General features: G+C 46.1%; 1 protein-coding gene across 2 annotated transcripts in view; it reads right to left on the bottom strand.

Moving 5' to 3' along the window:
- The window catches only part of FCHSD2 (FCH and double SH3 domains 2), a 170,769-nt gene extending 153,601 nt beyond the window's left edge, over positions 1 to 17,168 (bottom strand). The window contains exons 1-2 of one of the 2 annotated variants that reach the window (XM_065065189.1): positions 16,773 to 17,168; positions 14,353 to 14,450 (exon numbers count right to left, since the gene is read on the bottom strand). In XM_065065189.1, coding sequence (XP_064921261.1) covers positions 14,353 to 14,450; positions 16,773 to 16,793 — 119 coding nt within the window. In that variant the 5' untranslated portion in view covers positions 16,794 to 17,168. The remainder of the gene's footprint in view (positions 1 to 14,352; positions 14,451 to 16,772) is intronic. The other variant, XM_065065111.1, reaches the window with a different exon arrangement.
- Between the last annotated feature and the right edge of the window lie 4,613 nt (positions 17,169 to 21,781).

Here is a 21,781-nt window from a genome sequence, read left to right as displayed (position 1 = left end):
CAACCAGTCTTTTGTGCTTTGATCGTTCGCTACACAGGGAAAGAGCAGCCAGGGTCCCACCCCATCCTTTTTCCAAAAAGCAGAAACAACTCAAGTCTACTGCCAACCAGCCTCTTAGAAAAGATATTTGAAAGAATACGAGAAGCCTGTTCTTGCCACTGGCTTTCCTTGATCTTGATTACTACCTGTAGTACCACCGGCTGCTACAAACACCTCGGAACGGGAAGCCCAACAGAGGATAATCTTCCCCAAGGGCAAATACAGCTCAGGTGCTTAAGGAGGAATTACAACTTAGTTTTCAATGTAACTAAATTCATGAAAACGGGACTTTTGGGGAGCAGGAGTATCAGATAGTTAAGACTATTTTCCTGAATGAAAAGCTACAGTAGAACGAGACACAGTCACTGTTCCAGGTCGCCTTTGCAATGGCCGTTTGCCAGCACAGTGAGGTGTAGAGAACTCAAAATGTGTTTCAAACATCTACATCAACAAAACAGGGCCCAGTCCCTTTGTAATATCAAACTAACCTTTCAAATTAAGAAAAAGAATTTCAAAATTTCCAACAGATAAAACTTGTACAGCAGGGAGATCCATCTGCTCGCTTGGAAGTAGAAAAGCCTCTGGTTGCATCTGGATTCACAGCATTTCTTTGGCTGAAAGGTTCTGCTCTGGGTTATGAACGGGACGGCAGTGTCTCGGCCCACCTCCACGTGAAGGACTTGGCATCCCCAACAAGCAGAGAACATCAAAGCACCCCTGCTAGGCAAAAAGAACTTTTGGGGAAAGATCAAAGCTCAACGCGCTCCACAATCTAGGCCAGGGGGTGTTTAAAAGCCTACCCCAAACTCCAGAACAAAGCTCGCTGTGGACAGTCGCGCTCCTCCGGCACAGCAGAGCTCTGCGGTCACAGCAAACCTTGGCTGCGGGACACAGAACACGACCGCTCGCAAGTCCAAATCTCCCCAGGAAATGAGGAATAACAACATCACCATCCTTGATTTCAAGTAAAAGAAACATACCCTCACTCCTGCTTTACATTTGTAAAGATGAAAGTGAAGACAGCCCCCTCTTAATAACAGGGAGCACAAACAGCAAGCACGTGCAAAAGGGAGAATTAAAGAACATTTTCATCGGGCTTCAGCAACACACTAGATGATGCTCAAACTCTTTTTGTAGATTGTTATTCTATTTCTTGAGTACCAAATACCCAGTAGCTGCTAGAGAAGCAATAAAAACATCCAAGATTTAATTCCCCTGGTGTTAGAGATAGTAAAGCCACGTCTCCCCCGGCAACAGGCAGACTGAAACACCAACTTTAGCCACTCTTTGGATACCGGCATCAAAATACTGCAGATTTGCAAAGGAAAGACTCATGTAATAACAACGACTATTTTCACCTCCTCAGCAGAAAAGTCTAAGCTTCAAATGCTCAGAAAAACCAGAGTATAAGGCCTTCTTTGTTTTCTACGCAACTGATTAGCTCATAGTAACTACACAAAATCTGCTTTCACCTAGATTAATACAAATACACCTTCCAGATCGTTACATATTGGAGCTGTTCACTCATATTTGAAACGCACAGAAAATAGCCAAGAAGCGAATACAAACTAGTCTTACTGAAATTGCTCCAAGAAACTGCACAAATTACTTTTATTTCATCTCTTTTCTATGGAAAATGTGGAATACAAGGAATAGCCACAACTCCCGCTAACAGATCCAAAGATACTAGTTATACAAAATACTTCAATACCTCAGAAATATTAATATGTTTCCTATACAGAGATCTGAGCATTCTTTTAACTGTAAAGAAAACATGAGAATGCTCAACGATCTAGAGAAGAAACCAAATCATGTGCCCTGAATCACTTTGCTCACAAATTCCCACAGGGTTCTGTTATCCTGCTTGGAAAAAATAAAACAAACAGACCAAAAAACAATAACAGCTAAAAAAAATACTACAGGCATTTTCTTCCCTGTCTGGATTATCAAAGTCTCAAAGAGATCAACTCCAGTAGGTTTATTGGCTGCTTTTATATGGAGAAAGAGAAAAAAAATGGTCTAGTATCAAAAGGGTTTTAACCAGCCTAAGAGTAGTTCAGTAAACAGAATTATAGTTACAACGAGGAATGCAAAGCATTCAGCTTTTAAAACCCACACTCATACATCATGTTACCTTGCTATATATTCTATTTCAACACTGCTACTGCCCCAGACATGGTCCCATCCAACACTGTCATCTCCAGCACTATTCAATGGGGGTGAGGAAAAGAAACAGTAGAGGTTTGGACTTCTCTGCTTCAAAGAGCCACATGGAGAACACAAGGAGCAACAGTAGAAGTTGCACTGAGAGAAGTTTCATCTTGATACAAGTTAGAAATTTTTTACATGGAGAACAAGCAATAGCTGGAACAACCTCCCCAGGGCCACAGTCGAATTGTCATTGCTGGAGGTTTTCAAGATGTGATGGGACAGGGTGCTGGGGGATGTCACCTGGGCCCCCTTTGCCACAACACATTGGACAAGATGGTCTTCTGAGGTCCCAACCTGGGCTGTTCTATGATTCTATGAACTTGTGGACCACAGTTGACTTGTATTTTGTCAATTTAGGGCAAAGTCAAGCAGATGACACCAAGTTGGGTGGGAGTGTTGATCTGCTGGAGGGTGGGAAGGCTATACAGATGGAGCTGGACCAGCTGGTCTTCTCTGAACCTCATGATGGTCCTCTCTTAATTAGTGTTTTCTCCTTGTAATTTGGATGGAACTAAATCCTAAAAGCAATACTACCATTCCCAGAAATGGCTTGGTTTCTCCCAACTGCACAAACATCAACACTGTAGCAGAGCTTGTCTAGAAAATGCAAACGCTTAACCTACGAACACGTCTCTCACACAACTATGTGGGCTAACAGCCTTGGGAAAAATGAGAAGATAAAGAGGAAATGCAAAAGCAGGACCTATTTCTAATCAGGTGTTACTAGGCAGCTATATTTACTTGTCCTCTTATTTAGTCAGCTTAGATCACATGGAGAGAATTTGAAACCATCACACAAAATCAGTTAACAGGAAAGAAAACTTCATCACAACCAGCACATTAAAATAACATGTAAAGCGGCTGCCATCTACGCCCTTTTTCACTCGTGGCAACACAAAGTACATTTAAAGATAAGACGGGTTAAAACCAGGTTGGGTAGATACCAACAGTAGGAAAAGCAGCTCCTAGAACTCAAGACACCACAATGTCACCTATTTTTGCTTTTCTGAATCTATTTTTTAATTCCTAAGTCACTCCAGTCTCTCTCCTCTGTCCCTGCCTGGTTTTCGGACAGGCATTCATTTTTAGAGCAAACATTAACAGAAATTCAACAGCCTAACACACAGTAGTGTTTCCAGATCGAAATTCACTATTACGACGAGATACAACTATTTTACTGTGCTGCGGAAAGTCTGAAAAATGTTTGGGTCAATTTTATTTCATTTTTAAATAATTCAGGCCTTCATCACTGCCATACTCAAACTCTGAATTAAAACCAAAGTACTTCCACTTTTAGACGCTTAGAAAAATCACAGAATCACCGAATCGACTGAGTTGGAAAAGACCTCAGAGATCATCCAGTCCAACCCTTGGTCCAACTCCAGTCCATTGACTAGATCATGGCACTAAGTGCCATGTCCAATCTCAGCTGAAAAACCTCCAGGGCCGGTGAGTCCAGCACCTCCCTGGGCAGCCATTCCAATGCCTGACCACTCTCTCTGCAAAGAATTGCTTTCTAATCTCCAGCCTCAATTTCCCCTGGCAGAGTTTAAAGTATAATTTAAAGTATTTTCTCAAATGTCCAGCCTTTCCAAATACTGCCAAGAATGTCTCACAAAATATACAAATTCATTTATTCTTATATTCAAGCACCTTTAAAAGCACTTTTGATCTGAGAGCATCTTAAGAGTATCATACCCACAAGAAAAAATGCAGCTTGTTTGGTTTTTTGCCTCCTCTCTTTCTTTTTCTCCCCTCCAAATATGCATATAGAACACAGCAAAGCCAAAAAAATATAACTTATTTATACTCAGTATTGTGTGTATTTAAACACGGCCACAAGCGCCAACACTTTCTTCACTAACGCTGGCTCGCATCTGGCACACGAGCTAGAAATAACTATACTTAGTGGCTTTACCACCATAAATCTTCGCGAGGCTTCCGCGTGGCTGAGCTCTCCTCGTAAAATCAGACACCGCCGCGTTTTGTCTTTCTCATTAAAGGGATGTTTGCTGGAGAAAGCGCAGGAGGACGGAGCTGCGTGTGAACAACCTCCTGGGAGCTGCCGGAGATGGGACCTGAGCGCGTTCTCACCGGCACAAAGAAAGGGATACTTAAAATAAGGAACATCTCCGAACATTAAGAACATCTTTTAAAAGGTAAGAATAGCTTCTACATGCAATAGCACATAGGAAAAAAACTGGGTGTTTTTTTTAGTCGCTTTCACTCACTTTCCACAAGTGTTAATTGGAAATACTGTGTCTATTTCAGAAATAAACACAACTGAACACCTACAAGCATTTACCCAATAAAAAGCTTAACGTATTCTTACTATGCATTTTGGAAAAATGTTATTAACGTTTTAAAACTTACTATAAAAAAAACCCACTAAATGCTACTTTGAGTCATTTTCATTTACTGCAAACACTTGACTGGAATAACTTTGGTTTAAGTTTTTCCCTTTTTTTACAGCTCATTTTTAAAAATACGAACGCAGAACACCTTTTTTTGGGTGCTTTCATATTGCAGTAAGCGACTAAGAAGACTGAATAAGTTCACTGACTATTAAAACAGAAAAAAATCAGGTGCATATTCATCAGAAAACTCAAATCACCATGTGCAATAGATACCAGTCGGGTTAAAAGTCCAGGAGAAGCAGGAGAAGCTCATCTCAATAACCATCTAGGATGGCAAGTAAAGTAACACGGTACGAAGTCCTCTGCAGTTAAGATAACCACTATCTGAATAAAATAATTTGCAAAGAAAAAAAAGAACACAACCTATTTCTCTTTTTACCTCCACATCCTCTATGATGAGTATTTACATGAGGTATGATCTGATAATACCATTTTCTTCATTTGTCAGGACAAGATTCCCACTCACTGGCATTGCAAAGGCAGGAGGTTTGCAAGGTCTCCTCGTGGGACTTGACCCAAATGCAAAAACTCAAATATGAAAAAGCAATTCACCCAATGGACCATCAGGAGACTGGCTGAACAGGTCTATAACATAAATTCTATACATTTCTTAAGAAGATCTTCAGCATCCATTTAGATCAGGTTCAACTAGACACCAAATACACACAGGTTCCCATTATAACTTTTAGTAAAAACATTAAAACCACTTCAGATACAGCAGCAACTATCAGATTCTCTTGAGTCGTATCAGCTCCTATTATGTTTTAGAAGCACTGACCTGCAATGTTGTTGGCACTAGGGACCATGGACAAGGTTTATTTTCTGATTAACTGTGGCACAAACGGCGGCATTGCCCAGAATCCGTGTTTACAACGTGCCTGGGGGTATTTTCAGCATCACAAACACTGAATTTATTCTGAGCCAGCTTGAAAACACCTCAACAAAGCCAGTCCTGGTGGTGTAATAGTCTCCTGCTCTTCACCACACCCTTCTCGCAAAGGTGAGACCTGAATCTGTGCCCTCAAGACAAGATAAAATAATGGACTGTGAACCAGATTAACATGAAATCAGATTCATTAGCGGATGCACGTTTCCATGTTCACCTGCGAGCGTCTACAAGAACTTCCAGAGGAAAGACAAGGCTGGCATGGATGGAAGGAGAAATAAAAACAACATCTTTAGCCGGGAAGCTGGATACAAAGGGTGGAGTGGCCTCTATCAATAGCCTCAACATCCCAAGGCACAGCAGGTCTTATTTACAGAAGTCTGTGCATAGCTTACGCTAAAAAGGCTGAAAATACCATCTGTACAAGATGCTAAAAGCACTATTGGCAAAGGATGCCAAACCTGCAAAATAAACCTTTTCCCACCAAACATGATGAAACAAATGCAAAAACACCAGAGGAAATTAAGCCAGGCCACACTAATTGCGTCTGGAATGATAAGAATGCTCTTCCTCTTTCCAATGCAGCTTATCAGGATATGTGTGCTGTGTCCTGAACATCTTTTATTCCCTTCGCATCTGGGGTTTCGAAAGGAAGAGTTAGGATTAAAAATACTTAGAGCCTCAAAAAGAAAGTCTTCCCCACCGAATCAGGCTTGGGTTTGATCAAGCGGATCAAAGGAAGAGCTATTCGTTCCTTTAAAATTATTCTGTACCGTATATTCTGATATACATACCTCATTTGGGCAATTGTCAGCTACGCCTTGCGATTGCCACCATAAAAATCTGTAACAAAGGCAACTTTACAGAACTGCATCGCAACTGCTGGTTTTCTAGAGCTCTGCCGAGCAACATTGTGGTGAAAAATGATAGTTAGCTCCAGGAATGGCCATACTCAGACAAAATTCAGAAAACAAAGCGATCACACAACTTTCTGCAAGTTAAAGGATTCATTCTTAAAAAAGAGCATGGAGTCAAAACTGAAAATGCAGCCTTTGGTTAAGAATGCAGGGGTTTTACTTAGAACCAGAATCCTCTTGGTTTCTGACCAGCTGACCTAACAAACCTGAATTCTCCCAAAAGCTTCTAAGGAAACACAAGCCCTTAAAAATCAGACTTTTAGAGCATGTGTTGGAATTGCTTCAATAAACAAAAGCTCATTCAATGCAAACCTTCAAGCTAAAATGGAGAAGAAATGTTTTCTTTCTGATGTGAGAAATGGATTGTTTGGGTTTTTTTACACTATTACTTCCGCTACAAAACAAAAGGACCCCAAAGAACCATCAAAAATAAACCATCAGTGAACCAAAAAACTATAAAGCTACTTAGACATATTGAAACAGGAGATCCATTACTTTTTTCTGTCGGGGATTTAAAATAAAAAATGACGGAGTGTGGTTCATTTCTCTATTTCCCTGTGCCAAGACAGGCCTGAATCATCACACTGTGCCCATGTTTATACTGAAGCTTTTTCTTTTTCCACTCAAAACTTGGGCTTCCACACCCAGTAAGCCACATTTTTTTTTAAATACATTCCAAGCTTCCCTCAAACAGTTCCAGTCAAAACATCACCAGATTTTAATTCTGTCAAGAATGCGAGCATCTCATTAAAGGCCTAATTACAGGTAACGTGCCCAGACCACAAATTCTGTGGTATCTTTAAATGAAATGTTATTCAGAAGAACCGCCACCAACTTTTCTCTAAAATTTCTGTATATTTAGTGTTATAGCAAAGAATTCGGCTGCGTGTCCTCAACTCATAGAGTTTTGGGGAAAAAGAAGATTACAAATGAATTGACAATACTGTGGTGAGAAACATCAGCCCAAGAGGGGAAAGGGACCTGGGGGTCCTGGGGACAGCAGGGTGACCATGAGCCAGCACTGGGCCCTTGTGGCCAGGAAGGCCAATGGCATCCTGGGGTGTATTAGAAGGGGGTGGTCAGTAGATCGAGAGAGGTTCTCCTGCCCCTCTACTCCACCCTGGTGAGACCCCATCTGGAATATTGTGTCCAGTTCTGGGCCCCTCAGTTCCAGAAGGACAGGGAACTGCTGGAGAGGGTCCAGCGTAGGGCAACGAAGATGATTAAGGGAGTGGAGCATCTCCCTTATGAAGAAAGGCTGAGGGAGCTGGGTCTCTTTAGTTTGGAGAAGAGGAGACTGAGGGGTGACCTTATTAATGCTTATAAATATATAAAGGGTGAGTGCCACGAGGATGGAGCCAGGCTCTTCTTGGTGGCAAACAATAGGACAAGGGGTAATGGGATCAAGCTGGAACACAGGAGGTTCCACTTAAATTTGAGAAGAAACTTCTTCTCAGTAAGGGTGACAGACACTGGAACAGGCTGCCCAGGGAGGTTGTGGAGTCTCCTTCTCTGGAGACATTCAAAACCCGCCTGGACATGTTCCTGTGCGACCTCACCTGGGCGTTCCTGCTCCAGCAGGGGGATTGGACTAGATGATCTTTTGAGGTCCCTTGCAATCCCAAACATACTGTGATACTGTGATGAGGAAAGAAAATGTCGTTAACGCCTAAGAAAACTGCAAGCTTTAAAGAAACAAAAATTAAGCCTCTAGATCTACCAGATGCCTTTTCAAGTGTGAGTCAAACCCAGACTAAAACAATACTGCGCACACGGTTTTCATGAGTTTTTCTAATGATTCCACTGTTTTCCACGTTGGCAGGTTGCAGATTTCAGAGCCTGTAAGCACGGAAAAAAATCACTCTGCTCCTACTTCAATAAATCCCTGAACACCAGGGGCAAGCATCACACGTGCTGAATGGAGTGAATAACCTTGGAGAAGAAAGGAAAGGTAGCGATGAAGGACAAGTTACTGAGAGGATAAAGGAAAAAAGATGATCTTATAGAAACCTCCCAGTGACTGCAGAGAGGAAGTTCTAAACAGGAATTAAATCAAATTTTAAAAGCCTTATCAGATACCCGTTAGTCAGAGGCAAAAATGCTCTGGAGCCCAACACGGGGTTCAGGAATATCCAAACAAAGTGCATTCCCTGCAGCTGGAGATTGGAAAAAAAATGGGAAAAAAAGGTAAACTCCTCACTACCACTGTGCCTCAGGACACAAAAATAAAGCTTTCTCATCATTTTCCAGAATCTCTTCTGGCATCCTACTATATATGGCTATATACACATATAAATACACATTCTTTTACAGTTTTACTTATCCTTCTGCAGCACTATCCATACTGTGACAAGACTCTTCCCTAACACAGTCTCTGTTAAGCAATCTGCGTTGTAGTTGCTATATTAGATTTGCTGCAGTTAAAATTGGAACTGCAGTTTAGTTTTGACTTCAGTAGCTTGACTCACAGCCAAAGTTGCTGTAAACCTTATCACGAACCCACCAACATCATCAGCGAGATTACACAAGAGTAGTCGAATTCCACTGGAGAGTACAAAGTATATTCAGAGCAAAAGGTTACAAGCAGGTTTATGAAGCGGAGCATAATTCAATACATAAAATGACATGTTAAAACAAGCAGCAACTACCTATCTAGAGATACATATTCATCATATTCATTCATATTTTACTTTTTTTTTTTTAAATATCTGTAATGTTTACTCAGGCTTGTTATAACAGGAATTAGACACCTAGTTAGAGATGTTTAATTACTCTGTCCTCATACTAGGGACATAAACACAAATCCCCAGTAAGTTCCCTCTTCCCTCACCCACATACTCCACATGGAACCTGCTACATCTCAGCGGAGCAGAACGAAGTGACGAGGCAACAGCATCCGAGACCAGAAAGGGCTCAGATTGCTAAAGAAAACCCACCAGAAAATCTCCCCACTTAGCAAATAAACACAGAGGCTTCACAAACCCAGCAGGCGTAAGCGGTACCGCTGGACATTACATACAACAGCATCTCGGAAATAGAGGTGATGCTCAAGAACTAATTAGAATCCACAAGCTGAGAACTGGATGAAGAAAGGACTAGGGGAGAGGTGAAATATCGGGGAGGAAAAATCAAGAAATAAGTTGACAAACTGGAAGGAGGGAAATATCTTGAGAGGGTGGAGCTTTGGATGAGACGATGGAAGATGGAAAATACCACACAGAAGCGACAGGAGAAAGGCAAATGACACAGAAATAGAGTGAGAGAAGAATGTAGCTTTACAAAAAGAAAGTAGAATGAATTTATAAGATACATTACACTGCATTATATGCTAGACTGAACAATCAGAAGGTATTTTAAATAAGAAAAAGTACAGAGGGAGAAACCACAAGGACAGACGAGGGAAAGAAATAGAATGAGGGATCTGTACAGATCTCTGCATCCGTATCAGGAGCACACAAAGATTTCTGGCAATGCCTTCTCCACTATGAATTTAGTTGAAACTGATGCAAAACTGAATTCAGGACCTGAAAAATGAAAGGACTATTGCTGTTCCATTTCAGCCAGAAATCATGCAATCTTTGAATCTATTATATTTTCAACACACTGTAAGCAGACTTAAAAATCATGAAGTGGCATAAGATCGACAGGTTCAGAAAGTAGAAAATTAGCAAAAATTTAAATAAAGGGAATGGATTTATCCTGAAATTATCCCTTTTGGGGAGAAAAGTCAAGGAAGGTTTGATTTGGGGTAGGTGAGTTCCCTAATCCTCACAGCTCAGCCATCCTTGTGCTCCTATGGGGAGATGGTAGGAGCCCTTCAGCAGCAACCCAGACTTTAAAACAGATTAAAACAGCCATAAAACCACCAGCTCATTCTCTCTGGCAAAACATGAAAGCAAAGAAGGTTAAAACAAAAATTAAAAATTCAGAATACATTAGCAAAAACTGTACAGGCATATAAAGTTCCTTTGCAAAGCAGGCCTGGAGATAACACTCAAGGTAAAGCAACTATCACCTAATGAGTTTATAAAATCTCTAGCATATAAATACATTAAAGAAATACCAAATTCAATGTGCATCATACAGAGTTCTTTACAATTTTGCAGACCTGTACACAGCAAAAGGAAAGCCTATGTCGCAGCAAACTAAGGGTAATTTCAGACCACTCCACCGGACTTAATTACTACCACCACACACATAAGGCAATCTTTAAAACCAATATAAAATCTCTAAAAATTGCCAACACCTCTGATAAATTCAGCCATTCATAACCCAGCTGGCCGCTGGGAAAAAGTAAAACATTAACACGCCACCCAAAAGCAGTCAGGTGTGGATGGAGTGTAGAAGAACTTGTAGCCATAGAGTGACTTTGAAGGATTTCTGGTTCACAGGAACAAGCAAAATTGACTTTTCAGGGGGAAAAAACCTCTGTCTACATCACAGTTGCAGAAAGACAATCTTTTTATAGTAATGCCAGCATGTGATCTATAGAAGATAAACATATGTCATGCCTAAAACGCAGCCAAGGATCCTGAAAGCATCCTGAATCACTTGTTCCACAAATTCCCCAGTCACCGAGTATGAAGAAATATAACACAAAGAGCCAAATAGATATTATAAACACAGACACGTATTTTTAAACCTATTTGCTAACACATTTCAAAACACATTTTTTATTATAGTCTTGTCAAAGTCATGAAAAGATACTTCAGCTACTAAGCTTCTGGGGAAGGGGCGAAAGGAGGAGAGAAGAAGAAAAGAAGAGGGAAGGGAAGGGAAGGGAAGGGAAGGGAAGGGAAGGGAAGGGAAGGGAAGGGAAGGGAAGGGAAGGGAAGGGAAGGGAAGGGAAGGGAAGGGAAGGGAAGGGAAGGGAAGGGAAGGGAAGGGAAGGGAAGGGAAGGGAAGGGAAGGGAAGGGAAGGGAAGGGAAGGGAAGGGAAGGGAAGGGAAGGGAAGGGAAGGGAAGGGAAGGGAAGGGAAGGGAAGGGAAGGGAAGGGAAGGGAAGGGAAGGGAAGGGAAGGGAAGGGAAGGGAAGGGAAGGGAAGGGAAGGGAAGGGAAGGGAAGGGAAGGGAAGGGAAGGGAAGGGAAGGGAAGGGAAGGGAAGGGAAGGGAAGGGAAGGGAAGGGAAGGGAAGGGAAGGGAAGGGAAGGTAGTTTGTAAGCTTGCAAGCTTGCAGTGGATATTTGATTTTTTTTAATGGATATTAGAATTTAGTGTTGTGTCAAAAGTCAGCCAGCTCCCAGGAAACTTTTTCACTCAACTACCAGCACATAGTTTTGTCAAGTCCCAAGCAAAACATGTTGAGTTTTCTTCCCAGCCTCCAGAACTTGAATCTACATCCTTGCATACAAACCACTGTATTATCATTTAAAAAGAAGAAAAATTTTAGATTTAAATAAACATGGTTGTTTTGTTTATGTACAGCCCTCGAGGAGATGAAGTATATCCAGAGAGGCTGGAGAAAATGTAGCTTTCTCCTATACGTCTCAGCCCTGACCAAGAAGAATCTTGTTTGGAAGAAAGAGAAGTTCAGTCTTTGTCTTCTCCAAATGACATTGTTTAAGCCTTCAAACTACAAACATTTAAAGCAGCGCTCAGTTCTGCATAAAGATATCAAAGCTGTCGGAATGGCAAGTATGCTTAGGATCTGGTAGGCTGCCAAAAATCATCTGCTAAAATACTAGACAATGGATGTATTCTATTAGAACTCCTAAGAGAATTGTCTGATCTTTTCCTTGTACCACTTTTTTTTTTAGTTGTATACCAAACTGAGCTGAAATTATATAAAAAAAAATGTAATTAAAGAGTTTTAAATCCTATACAAACACTACGGTTCAGAAGTATTGTGTATGTGATTCGAATGCTTGCATTTATGTGCTAACAAATACAGTAATTATGTGTAGTAATTTAACATTTTTAAATATGCATTCTTAATCACTAGCTTGCAAATCATGTATTCAGAGTTTCTTATTGCCACTGCAGCAGTTAAGTTTGTAGAAATCAAAGCAGCATAAAGAGCACAAAGTTGAGCCTGAATGCTCCAACAATGCTCCAAAGCGACGCAAACTCGCTCAAATCTTGATAAACAAACAGCGCTCAGTTCAAATTTAATACTTTCAGCTAACAGCAGGGTGCTTTCTATAAAAATTATTCTTCCTTCCAGAGACAAAAAGATGCTGTGTGTGGTTCCAACGAGCAATAGCTTTCTGGAACACTCTGGCATCACGGTGGCTGAATATCCTGAATACGGTCATAAATACAGGAGGAACGGGATGACGAGGGTGACACCCAACTTCTCGCCCGAGTGTCACACGCCGACCGGCACAGCGTCACCGCCACCGAGTCCTCAAAGCCCAGCTCCTCCATCACGTGCAATTAAAAGGCCTCTGCGCCAAAAACAAAGATCTTCTTTTTCTTTTCCCTTTTCAGCCAATGTTTTTAAGTGAAAATCCTCTCATTCTCTCTTATTCTGTGAGCTGATATCTGAACAAATCGTCGACATGACGGAGCTGTCATATCCCATCACATCATGCCATGTTTAAAGAGTGTTTAATCTGTAAATCCACACGGCGATTCTGCCAATACAGATTGCTCGCAACCAGAATGCTGAACAGCAACTCTGTACATTTAGGGACCGTTAGTGAATTAAATATATTAACCCAGCTTTTTAAGCCATAACATTAAAATTGACAAATTAAATTAACCGTAGGAATTTGATTACGTTAAAGAAAAATATTCTAGGCTAGCTTTTTCACTTCTTTTCCTGGTTTTGTGTCCACAGGCTAATAATGCTTATGACATCTCAGCAGAACACAGACTGAAGTAATTACAAGCTCCTGAAAAATAGGAAACGCTCATAAAACCTGGATGAGAGCAGCAGTACCTGGCCAAGATGTTCTAAAAATATGCTTCTATCTAGGGGGAAAAATTCCTTGGATCAGTCTGTTACTTATTACTCAGCATTTGCTAGTTAAACACTGCACAGCCACTCATTTTAATCTAAGGAAATGAAAGCTGTGATCTTTCCCATACAAAAAAAACCTGTTTCAACACCCACAGAAGAAAAACAGAGAAGGCTCAAACCTCGACATTCTGATTTATGAAGGCAGGACACCGTGAGAAAACAGTACGTCATCTGTCCAAGTCAACACATTTGCATTTTATAGACAAATATACAGCGAGAAATCTCATTTAAATAATTAATGGATGGACTATACACTGCCAAAAGAGCAGAACTCACTGCTCAACATTTCACAGAATGAACCATCCTTGAAATTGATCCTCTCCAAACGGAACAATTAATCCTCCATATAATGCCAGGTACCCACTACCACCGTTATTTTATTAAAAGCAAACTTTTAATTTCAAGAGAATCAAACACATTAGGTAAAAGGAATAATACCCCCCCCTGCAACTGATGTCAGGTAGGTTTGCCTGTGCAGAGTTTTAAATTATAAATGCAAATATCTGCTTAAAAGTTTCTGTTAAAAAGTCTATTTAAAAGTGCTGGTCAAACCTACCTCCAGAGAGACATAAATCATCAGTGGTTTGAAGTATTTTAATACTTTTAGCAGCCCTTTACAATTGGTAAATCAAAGTCTTAGTCTATTATATAGAGAAATATTGCTGAAGAGACCAACACTTTTTGTGTGTTGTTTGTGACTTTGTTTTTTCAACATTTCCCCCACTAAAGAGAAGAAAAAATGGTTTGCATTGTGTTAGCTCCAGTTATAATTTCCAGCTGTGTCAAAACTTTAACAGCCTAAAAGCAGGAAATCCAAAGAGGAAATTCCATCGTCAGTTCCTGAAGTTTTGTAACTCAAATGTTCTTCCAAAAGCTGGATCTTAAAGGAATTTTGGTAGCATTTTCTGTAACCTTACCTGATATCTTCAAGTAGCTCACATTCTGCCTGATGCTTGGCCTGAAGTTTTGTCATCTGCTCAACCTGAATGTTTTTTAGCTCTTGTGTAACTTTCACCTACAAAAAAAGAAACCACAGACCACATATATTTTCTGTAGAGTTTAAGTCAAACTTCAACAAGAAAAAAACATACAATTCATGTCCTTCACCTATTGTGAAATGGCACGTTTCAGTAGCAAATTCAAACACAGAGTTAGGAGGGTGGTTTAACCCTAACGCAACATTCGGAAAAGCTGGTTTAGTAAGTGCTGGCACCCCAGCACATGGCAAGAATCTCACACTTACACCCAACCATTAACGAAAGTGAAATTTTCTTCCGAAAGCTAGGAGGGTAGTTTGTGTGCAATAGAAGAGTTTTGCCTAAGGATAGCTTAACCATCAAGTTGTTTTTTGATTATGCATCAGGTCAAAAGAGCCCTCTATAAAAGGCTTTAGGATGTTTGCCTTACATTTTTTAGTGTTCGTGTATTTTCCTTTGAACCTTGTGATCACGAAGCTAAAATGTCAACACTTTGGGAACCTCCTTGATAAGAGGCAGGTATCCCCACTGGCATAGGTATATGGAATGATTCGATTTTAGAAGGTAACCTTGGGGTTGTTTTGTTCTTGTTTTTATAAACCAACAGGTCTTGGCATTTAAGCCCTCTAGTGATCACAGGGAATCTGTGTGTCGGCCTAAAAAACGATCACTGGCATATCTGAAGACATTATGCATTCATGAGGACAGAAATGCCAAACAGTCACTGTAATGAGGGAAGAGAAATGAAAAATTCAGAGAGGAAGAAAACACAGATCTCCCTCTTCTTCACTAGCCACGCAGAATAAAACCTAAATCTCACCAGAGAGCAAAAGCCTCGTCGATTTTAACTCTGAAAACAAACCTCCAGCAACAAGCACCCCTTAATCACATTATATAAAGATGAGTTTTTTCACTATACAAAAAAAATCACATGTATGCCCCTAAGGTCAAGAAGAAAAAGTATCTATTTTCAACACGAACTTTCAGCATTTTTATCTGTATATGAAAAAACCCTACTCAAAATAAATAAACCCACACACACGACCTATGTAATGGAAATAATCTCACATGAAATAATATAGGAAAAGAACGACATGCACGTAATATAAATAAGCCGCCAAGCGCAAACTAAAATAGAAATAAGAATTAACAAAAGCAGAGCCCAGCCACAAAACAAGAGGTCGAGGGGCAGGAATGAGCCAAGGAGAGATGTTGGGTGCAGCTGCCTGCCAGAGCTACTGGGGAGTCCGGGGGATGACAAGAGATTTCTGTTTACACTCCCTCTCCAACCTTCCTCCCCTCCCAGTCACTATTATACAGTTCTCCACCCCACAAGCCCCCTGCAATCTCTTCTGCTGACCGAGAAACCTCAACATGGCACATGAAATCTCCAACATCTATGGTGAGCTACAACGATCAGATCATCAACGATTACTGCCCCAACCAGCCCCATCGGGCAGCAGTGCAAAAATCGCAAAACCACAAAACCCCTTTCCACGGTGCCCATAAAGACACGGCTTATCCATCCTGAGCCCCGCTTCACCATCCCTGGTTCCCCCTTTCTCCCCACACACAACCCTCAAAACAACTAATCAATATATCTCTCCATGTATTAACACTTAGATATAGCTCAAGACCTCACCACAGCTCCAGCCTGCCAGATAACAACCTGTCTACACAGACAAGCCACGCTTGGAACAGCCTTTTTTTCCCAAATCTACGTTCCTCCTTCCACCCCAATGCAAAGCACCCCATATTCCCATGGACACAAAAAAGCCTCCCCGCCGCATTGGCAGCTTGTTCCCATCACACAGATGTTGCACATTTTTGGCTGCTGATCCACGCGGGGATACCCCATATCAACCCCAGACGTGACCTTCTCCTCCAACACAACCAACCCACGGCTGTTGGTATCAACTATAGTCGCCGAAACCCCCCCATAATCCAGCTGGTAGCACCCCGCAATGGTACCGACTGTCCAAGCCCTCCTCTGCAGTCCCTGACCACCCTATCCTTCATCTCAACAACCTCCACTGGGCATGGGGGCCCAACACCCACCGCTCCCCCGCACCTCCTGCTTCCACAGCCCATCTCCCCCACCATGCCCAATTTCCAACACCCCCCCCAAGACATCCCCCGCTTCCCCACCTTGCTGGGCTGCCCCTCACCCTCAATTCCCCCCTCACCCCCTTCCCTCCAACTCACCCTCTCCCAGACCACCCCCCCCGCGTCCCCAAACCCCCTCATCCCTCCCCACACCCCTAAACCCACCCCACACCAGTCACCCCCCCCCTCCACCAGCCCCACTCAGCCGCCCCCCCCCCCCCCCATCTCCACACAAGCCCCCTCGACTCCCTCACCTTTCTCGGCGGGGGCTGCATGGTGCTGCGCTGGGTCTCCACATCAATTCCCTCCCCCCCGGCAGCAGGATGCGGCCCCCGCTGCAGGAGGAGGAGGAGCGGGCAGCGAGCGGCTCCCTCCCGGGTCGGGGCGAGTCGCGGTCGGCGGGAGGAGCGGGGGGTGGAGGAGGGGAGGGGGGGGGGGGGGTGAGGCCGCCTCTTCCTCACGGGCAGCGGCGGGCGGGCACCGAGCGGCGTCCCGAGTCCCGGCCCTGGGGAAGCGGGGAGGGGAAAGGAGGCGGCGGAGGGAAGGCGGGGAGAGAGCGGAGGGGGGAGCGAGTTCGAAAATTGAAAAAAATCAAAAGCAAAAGCAAAAGGAGGAGATGTGAGAGCGGAGCGCGGAGCGCGGCTCGGGAGCGCCCCGCTGAGGGGACGCGCGCGCCAACCGCCCGCCCCGCCCGCGGCCTCGCGCTCCTGCCGCCCAGAGCGGCCGCCATAGAGGGGCGGGGCGAGGCCTCTCCGCGCCCGCCCCGCGGGTGTCGGCGGCCGCTGGGGGGCGCGGTGCGGGCGGAGCGTGTGTGTGCACGGGGGTGCACAGGGGGGGCGTGGGAGTGTGCACGGGGGGTGCACAGGGGCTGTAGGGGTGTGCAAGGAGCGGGGGGGGGTTGGCAGCGGGGTGCAGGGGAATGCACGGGGAGTGCAGGGCTGTGCACGGCGGGTGCAGGGGAGGAATGCAGGAGGTGCACAGTGTGTACGGGGGAGATGTGGGGGGTACAGGGGTGTGCACGGCGGGTGCAGGGCTGTGCACGGGTGTGCCCAGGGGGGTAGAGGGGTGTGCACGGGTGTGCCCGGGGGCGTACAGGGGTGTGCACGGCGTGTGCACGGGGGGTGCAGGAGTGTGTCCGGGGGTATGCACGGCGTGTGCACTGGAGGCGCAGGGCTGTGCACGGGCGGGTGTAGGAGTGTGCACACGGTGTGCATGGGGGGCCCAGGGGGGTGCACGGGTGTGCACGGGGGGTGCAGAGGTATGCACGAAGTGTGCGCGGGGTGGATGCAGGGATGTGCACGGAGGGGGTGCAGTGGTGTGCACGGGAGGTGCAGGGGTGTGCACGGACTGTGCATGGCGTGTGCACGGGGGGGTGCAGGGGTGTGCACCGGGTGTGCGCAGTGGGGATGCAGGGAGTGCACAGTGTGTACAGAGAAGATGCGGCGGGTGCAGGGGTGTGCACAAGGGGATGCACGGGGAGGTGCACAAGGGCTGCAGGGATGTGCACGGCGGGGGCTGCGCACAGAGTGTGCACAGAATGTGTAAAGGGAAGATGCGGGGGTGCAGTGGTGTGCACGCGGGATGTAGGGAGTGCACGGGGGGGGTGTGCACTGTGTGCAAAGCGGGGTGCACGGGGGCTCCAGGGTGTGCAGGGGGATGCACGGGGAGGGGTGCAGCGGTGTGCACAGGTGGTGCACGGGGTGGGGGATACAGGGAGTGCACAGTGTGTACAGGGAAGATGCAGGGGTGTGCACAGAGGGAGTGCAGGGGGGTGCACAAGGTGTGCACGGAGGATGCAGGTAGTGCATGGTGGGGATGCAAGGTGTGCGCGGGGGCTGCAAGGGTGTGCACGTGGAAGATGCATGGCATGCACAGGGGTGCACAAGGGATGCAGAGATACACACGGGGTTGCACAGGGGCTGCAGGGCTGTGCACGGGGGATGCACAGTGAGGGTGCAGAGTGTGCACAGGGGTGTGCCAGGGAGTGCACAGGGGCGGCAGTTTTTGCGCAAGCGGGTGCAGCAGTACGCACAAGGACGGTGCAGGGTTCTGCACAGGGAGAGTGCAGAGTTTGCACCCGGGGGTGCACAATGGGTGCAGAGTGTGCACGGATTGTGCACAGGAAGGGTGCAAAGGGTGCACCGGGGTGTGCACAGGGTCTGCAGCATTTGCACAAGGGGTGCGTGAAGGGATGCAGTGTGTGCAGAGGGGGTGCAGGGTGTGCACAGGAGGATGAAGGGGTTGCACAGCGGGGAGCTGGGGTCTGCACGGTGGGTGCAGACTGTACACCAGGCATGCAGGGGTGTGCACAGGGAGGGTGCAAAGGATGCACAGGAGGGTGCAAGAGTGCACAGGGGTTGCAGAGGTGTGCACAAGGGCCTGCAGAGTTTGCACAGGGGGAAGGGGTGTGCACAGGGAGGGTGCGAGGGGTGCGCAAGAGGGTGCAGGGGTGTGAACAGAGGGGGTGTGCAGTTTGCACAAGGGAGTGTAGGGGGGTGCACAAGGGGGTACAAGGGTGTGCATAGGGTTTGTCCACAAGAGAGTGCAAGTACGTGCACGGGGTGTGCACAGGAGCATGCACAGCAGTGCAGGGGATCTGTACAGCGGGGTGTAGGGTGTGCACAGAGGGGTGTGCAAAGGATGCAAGGTGTGCAGGAGGGTGCACAGGAGGTGTACGGGGATGTGTGGATGTGCAGAGGGGTGCGGGGCTTCATTCAGGGGGGTTGCAAAGGAGTGTGCAGGGTGTACATAGGGGACTGAAGGGATCTCCCAGGGGGTGCAGGGCATGCACAGGGGCCTGCACAGAGGGGTGCAAGGCTTGCACAGGGGTTCCAGGGATGCACATGGGGGGATGCAGCGCTGTGCATATGGGGGTGCACGGAGGGGTGCAAGGTTTGCACAGGGGTTACAGGGATGTGCATGGGGGGGATGCAGCACTGTGCGTATGGGGGTGCACGGAGGGGTGCAAGGTTTGCACAGGGGTTACAGGGATGTGCATGGGGGGATGCAGCGCTGTGCATATGGGGGTGCACAGAGGGGTGCAAGGTTTGCACAGGGGTTACAGGGATGCGCATGGGGGGGGATGCAGCACTGTGCATATGGCGGTGCGCAGAGGGGTGCAAGGTTTGCACGGGGGTTACAGGGGTGCACATGGGGGGATGCAGCACTGTGCATATGGGGGTGCGCAGAGGGGTGCAAGGTTTGCACAGGGGTTACAGGGATGCAGATGGAGGGGATGCAGCACTGTGCATATGGGGGTGTGCAGAGGGGTGCAAGGTTTGCACGGGGGTTACAAGGATGTGCATGGGGGGGATGCAGCGTTGTGCATATAGGAGTGCGCAGAGGGATGCAAGGTTTGCACAGGGGTTACAGGAATGTGCATGGGGGGGAATGCAGCGCTGTGCATATGGGGGTGCACGGAGGGGTGCACAGTTTGCACAGGGGTTGCAGGGGTCCGCATGGGGGGAATGCAGCACTGTGCATATGGGGGTGTGCAGAGGGGTGCAAGGTTTGCATGGGGATTAGAGGGATGCACATGGGGTGATGCAGCACTGCGCATATTGGGGGTACGCAGAGGGGTGCAAGGTTTGCACAGGGGTTACAGGGATGTGCATGGGGGGATGCAAGCGCTGTGCATGTGGGGGTGCACAGAGGGGTGCAAGGTTTGCACAGGGGTTACAGGGATGCGCATGGGGGGGGATGCAGCACTGTGCATATGGGGGTGTGCAGAGGGGTGCAAGGTTTGCACAGGGGTTCCAGGGATGCACATGGGGGGATGCAGCACTGTGCATATGGGGGTGCGCAGAGGGGTGCAAGGTTTGCACGGGGGTTACAGGGGTGCGCATGGGGGGATGCAGCACTGTGCATATGGGGGTGTGCAGAGGGGTGCAAGGTTTGCACAGGGGTTCCAGGGATGCACATGGGGGGATGCAGCACTGTGCATATGGGGGTGCGCAGAGGGGTGCAAGGTTTGCACGGGGGTTACAGGGGTGCGCATGGGGGGATGCAGCACTGTGCATATGGGGGTGCACGGAGGGGTGCAAGGTTTGCACAGGGATTACAGGGATGTGCATGGGGGGAATGCAGCACTGTGCATATGGGGGTGCACGGAGGGGTGCAAGGTTTGCACAGGGGTTAGAAGGATGCACATGGGGGGATGCAGCACTGTGCATATGGGGGTGCGCAGAGGGGTGCAAGGTTTGTATGGGGGTTACAGGGACGTGCATGAGGGGATGCAGCACTGTGCATATGGGGGTGCATGGAGGGGTGCACAGTTTGCACAGGGGTTACAGGGGTGCGCATGGGGGGATGCAGTGCTGTGCAAGCTGAACCCTTGGCTGTTGCAGGCAGGAGAGCCCAGAGGCAGGAATGATGTTCCCCTCCATGCAATTGTCATGTTTCACCGGGTGTGAATTAAAAACCCCTGATCAGACATGCTGCTTTTTTTCCCCCTCCTGCTTAGCTTGCTCGGCTTATTAAATCTGCTGCAATGAAATCTTTGAAATATTAAAGTGCATTTGGATCTTTCCTTTAAGTAAATTACCGGGCGGTTTGCGGAGCACGAGGCAATTCTCATAATTGCATTTTCCCAAGCGCTCCAGCGTTGCTGCTGCTCCATCGCTGGCTCCTTTATTATTGATGAACTGCTTCACTCCAGCTCCCAGAAAATGCCCCCTCGCTTTTAAAGATACTTTAACCATCTTATACACTTAAAAAAAAACCCTAAAATGCAACTTGAATTCTCCTTTCTCCTCCAGCTATTAGTTTATTTAGTACTGCTAATTAGTCTTAACTCATTCTCCCCAGGAAATCTTCTCTAAATGATGAGTGAGACACGGTGCATCAGTGGACGCTGTTAATATATATTGCAAATATCAATGTTTTGCTGCACAACCTGCAGACCCCAAAGGTGTGTGTTCAAAACTGTGCCCAGTAGCAACTTTAAGTGCATCCAAAGCGGTTTTTTACACACCCATGTATGGCTGGGAAAGAGCTTTGGGAAGATGGAAGCACTGAGTGTAGTAGTTATTTAGTAGAGATTATTAATATAAATATATAATATATGTAATATAAATTAATCACAGAATGGACTGGGTTGGAAAAGACCTCAGAGATCATCCAGTCCAACCCTTGGTCCAACTCCAGCCCATTGACTAGATCATGGCACTAAGTGCCATAGTCAATCTCAGGTTAAAAACCTCCAGGGCCGGTGAGTCCAGCACCTCCCTGGGCAGCCATTCCAATGCCTGACCACTCTCTCTGC

The sequence above is a fragment of the Columba livia genome, chromosome 1, assembly GCF_036013475.1.
Source record: "Columba livia isolate bColLiv1 breed racing homer chromosome 1, bColLiv1.pat.W.v2, whole genome shotgun sequence".
Classification (NCBI taxonomy): Eukaryota; Metazoa; Chordata; class Aves; order Columbiformes; family Columbidae; genus Columba; species Columba livia.
Note: the sequence above shows the minus strand (reverse complement) of the source record. Positions and strands in the feature narration are given on the sequence as shown.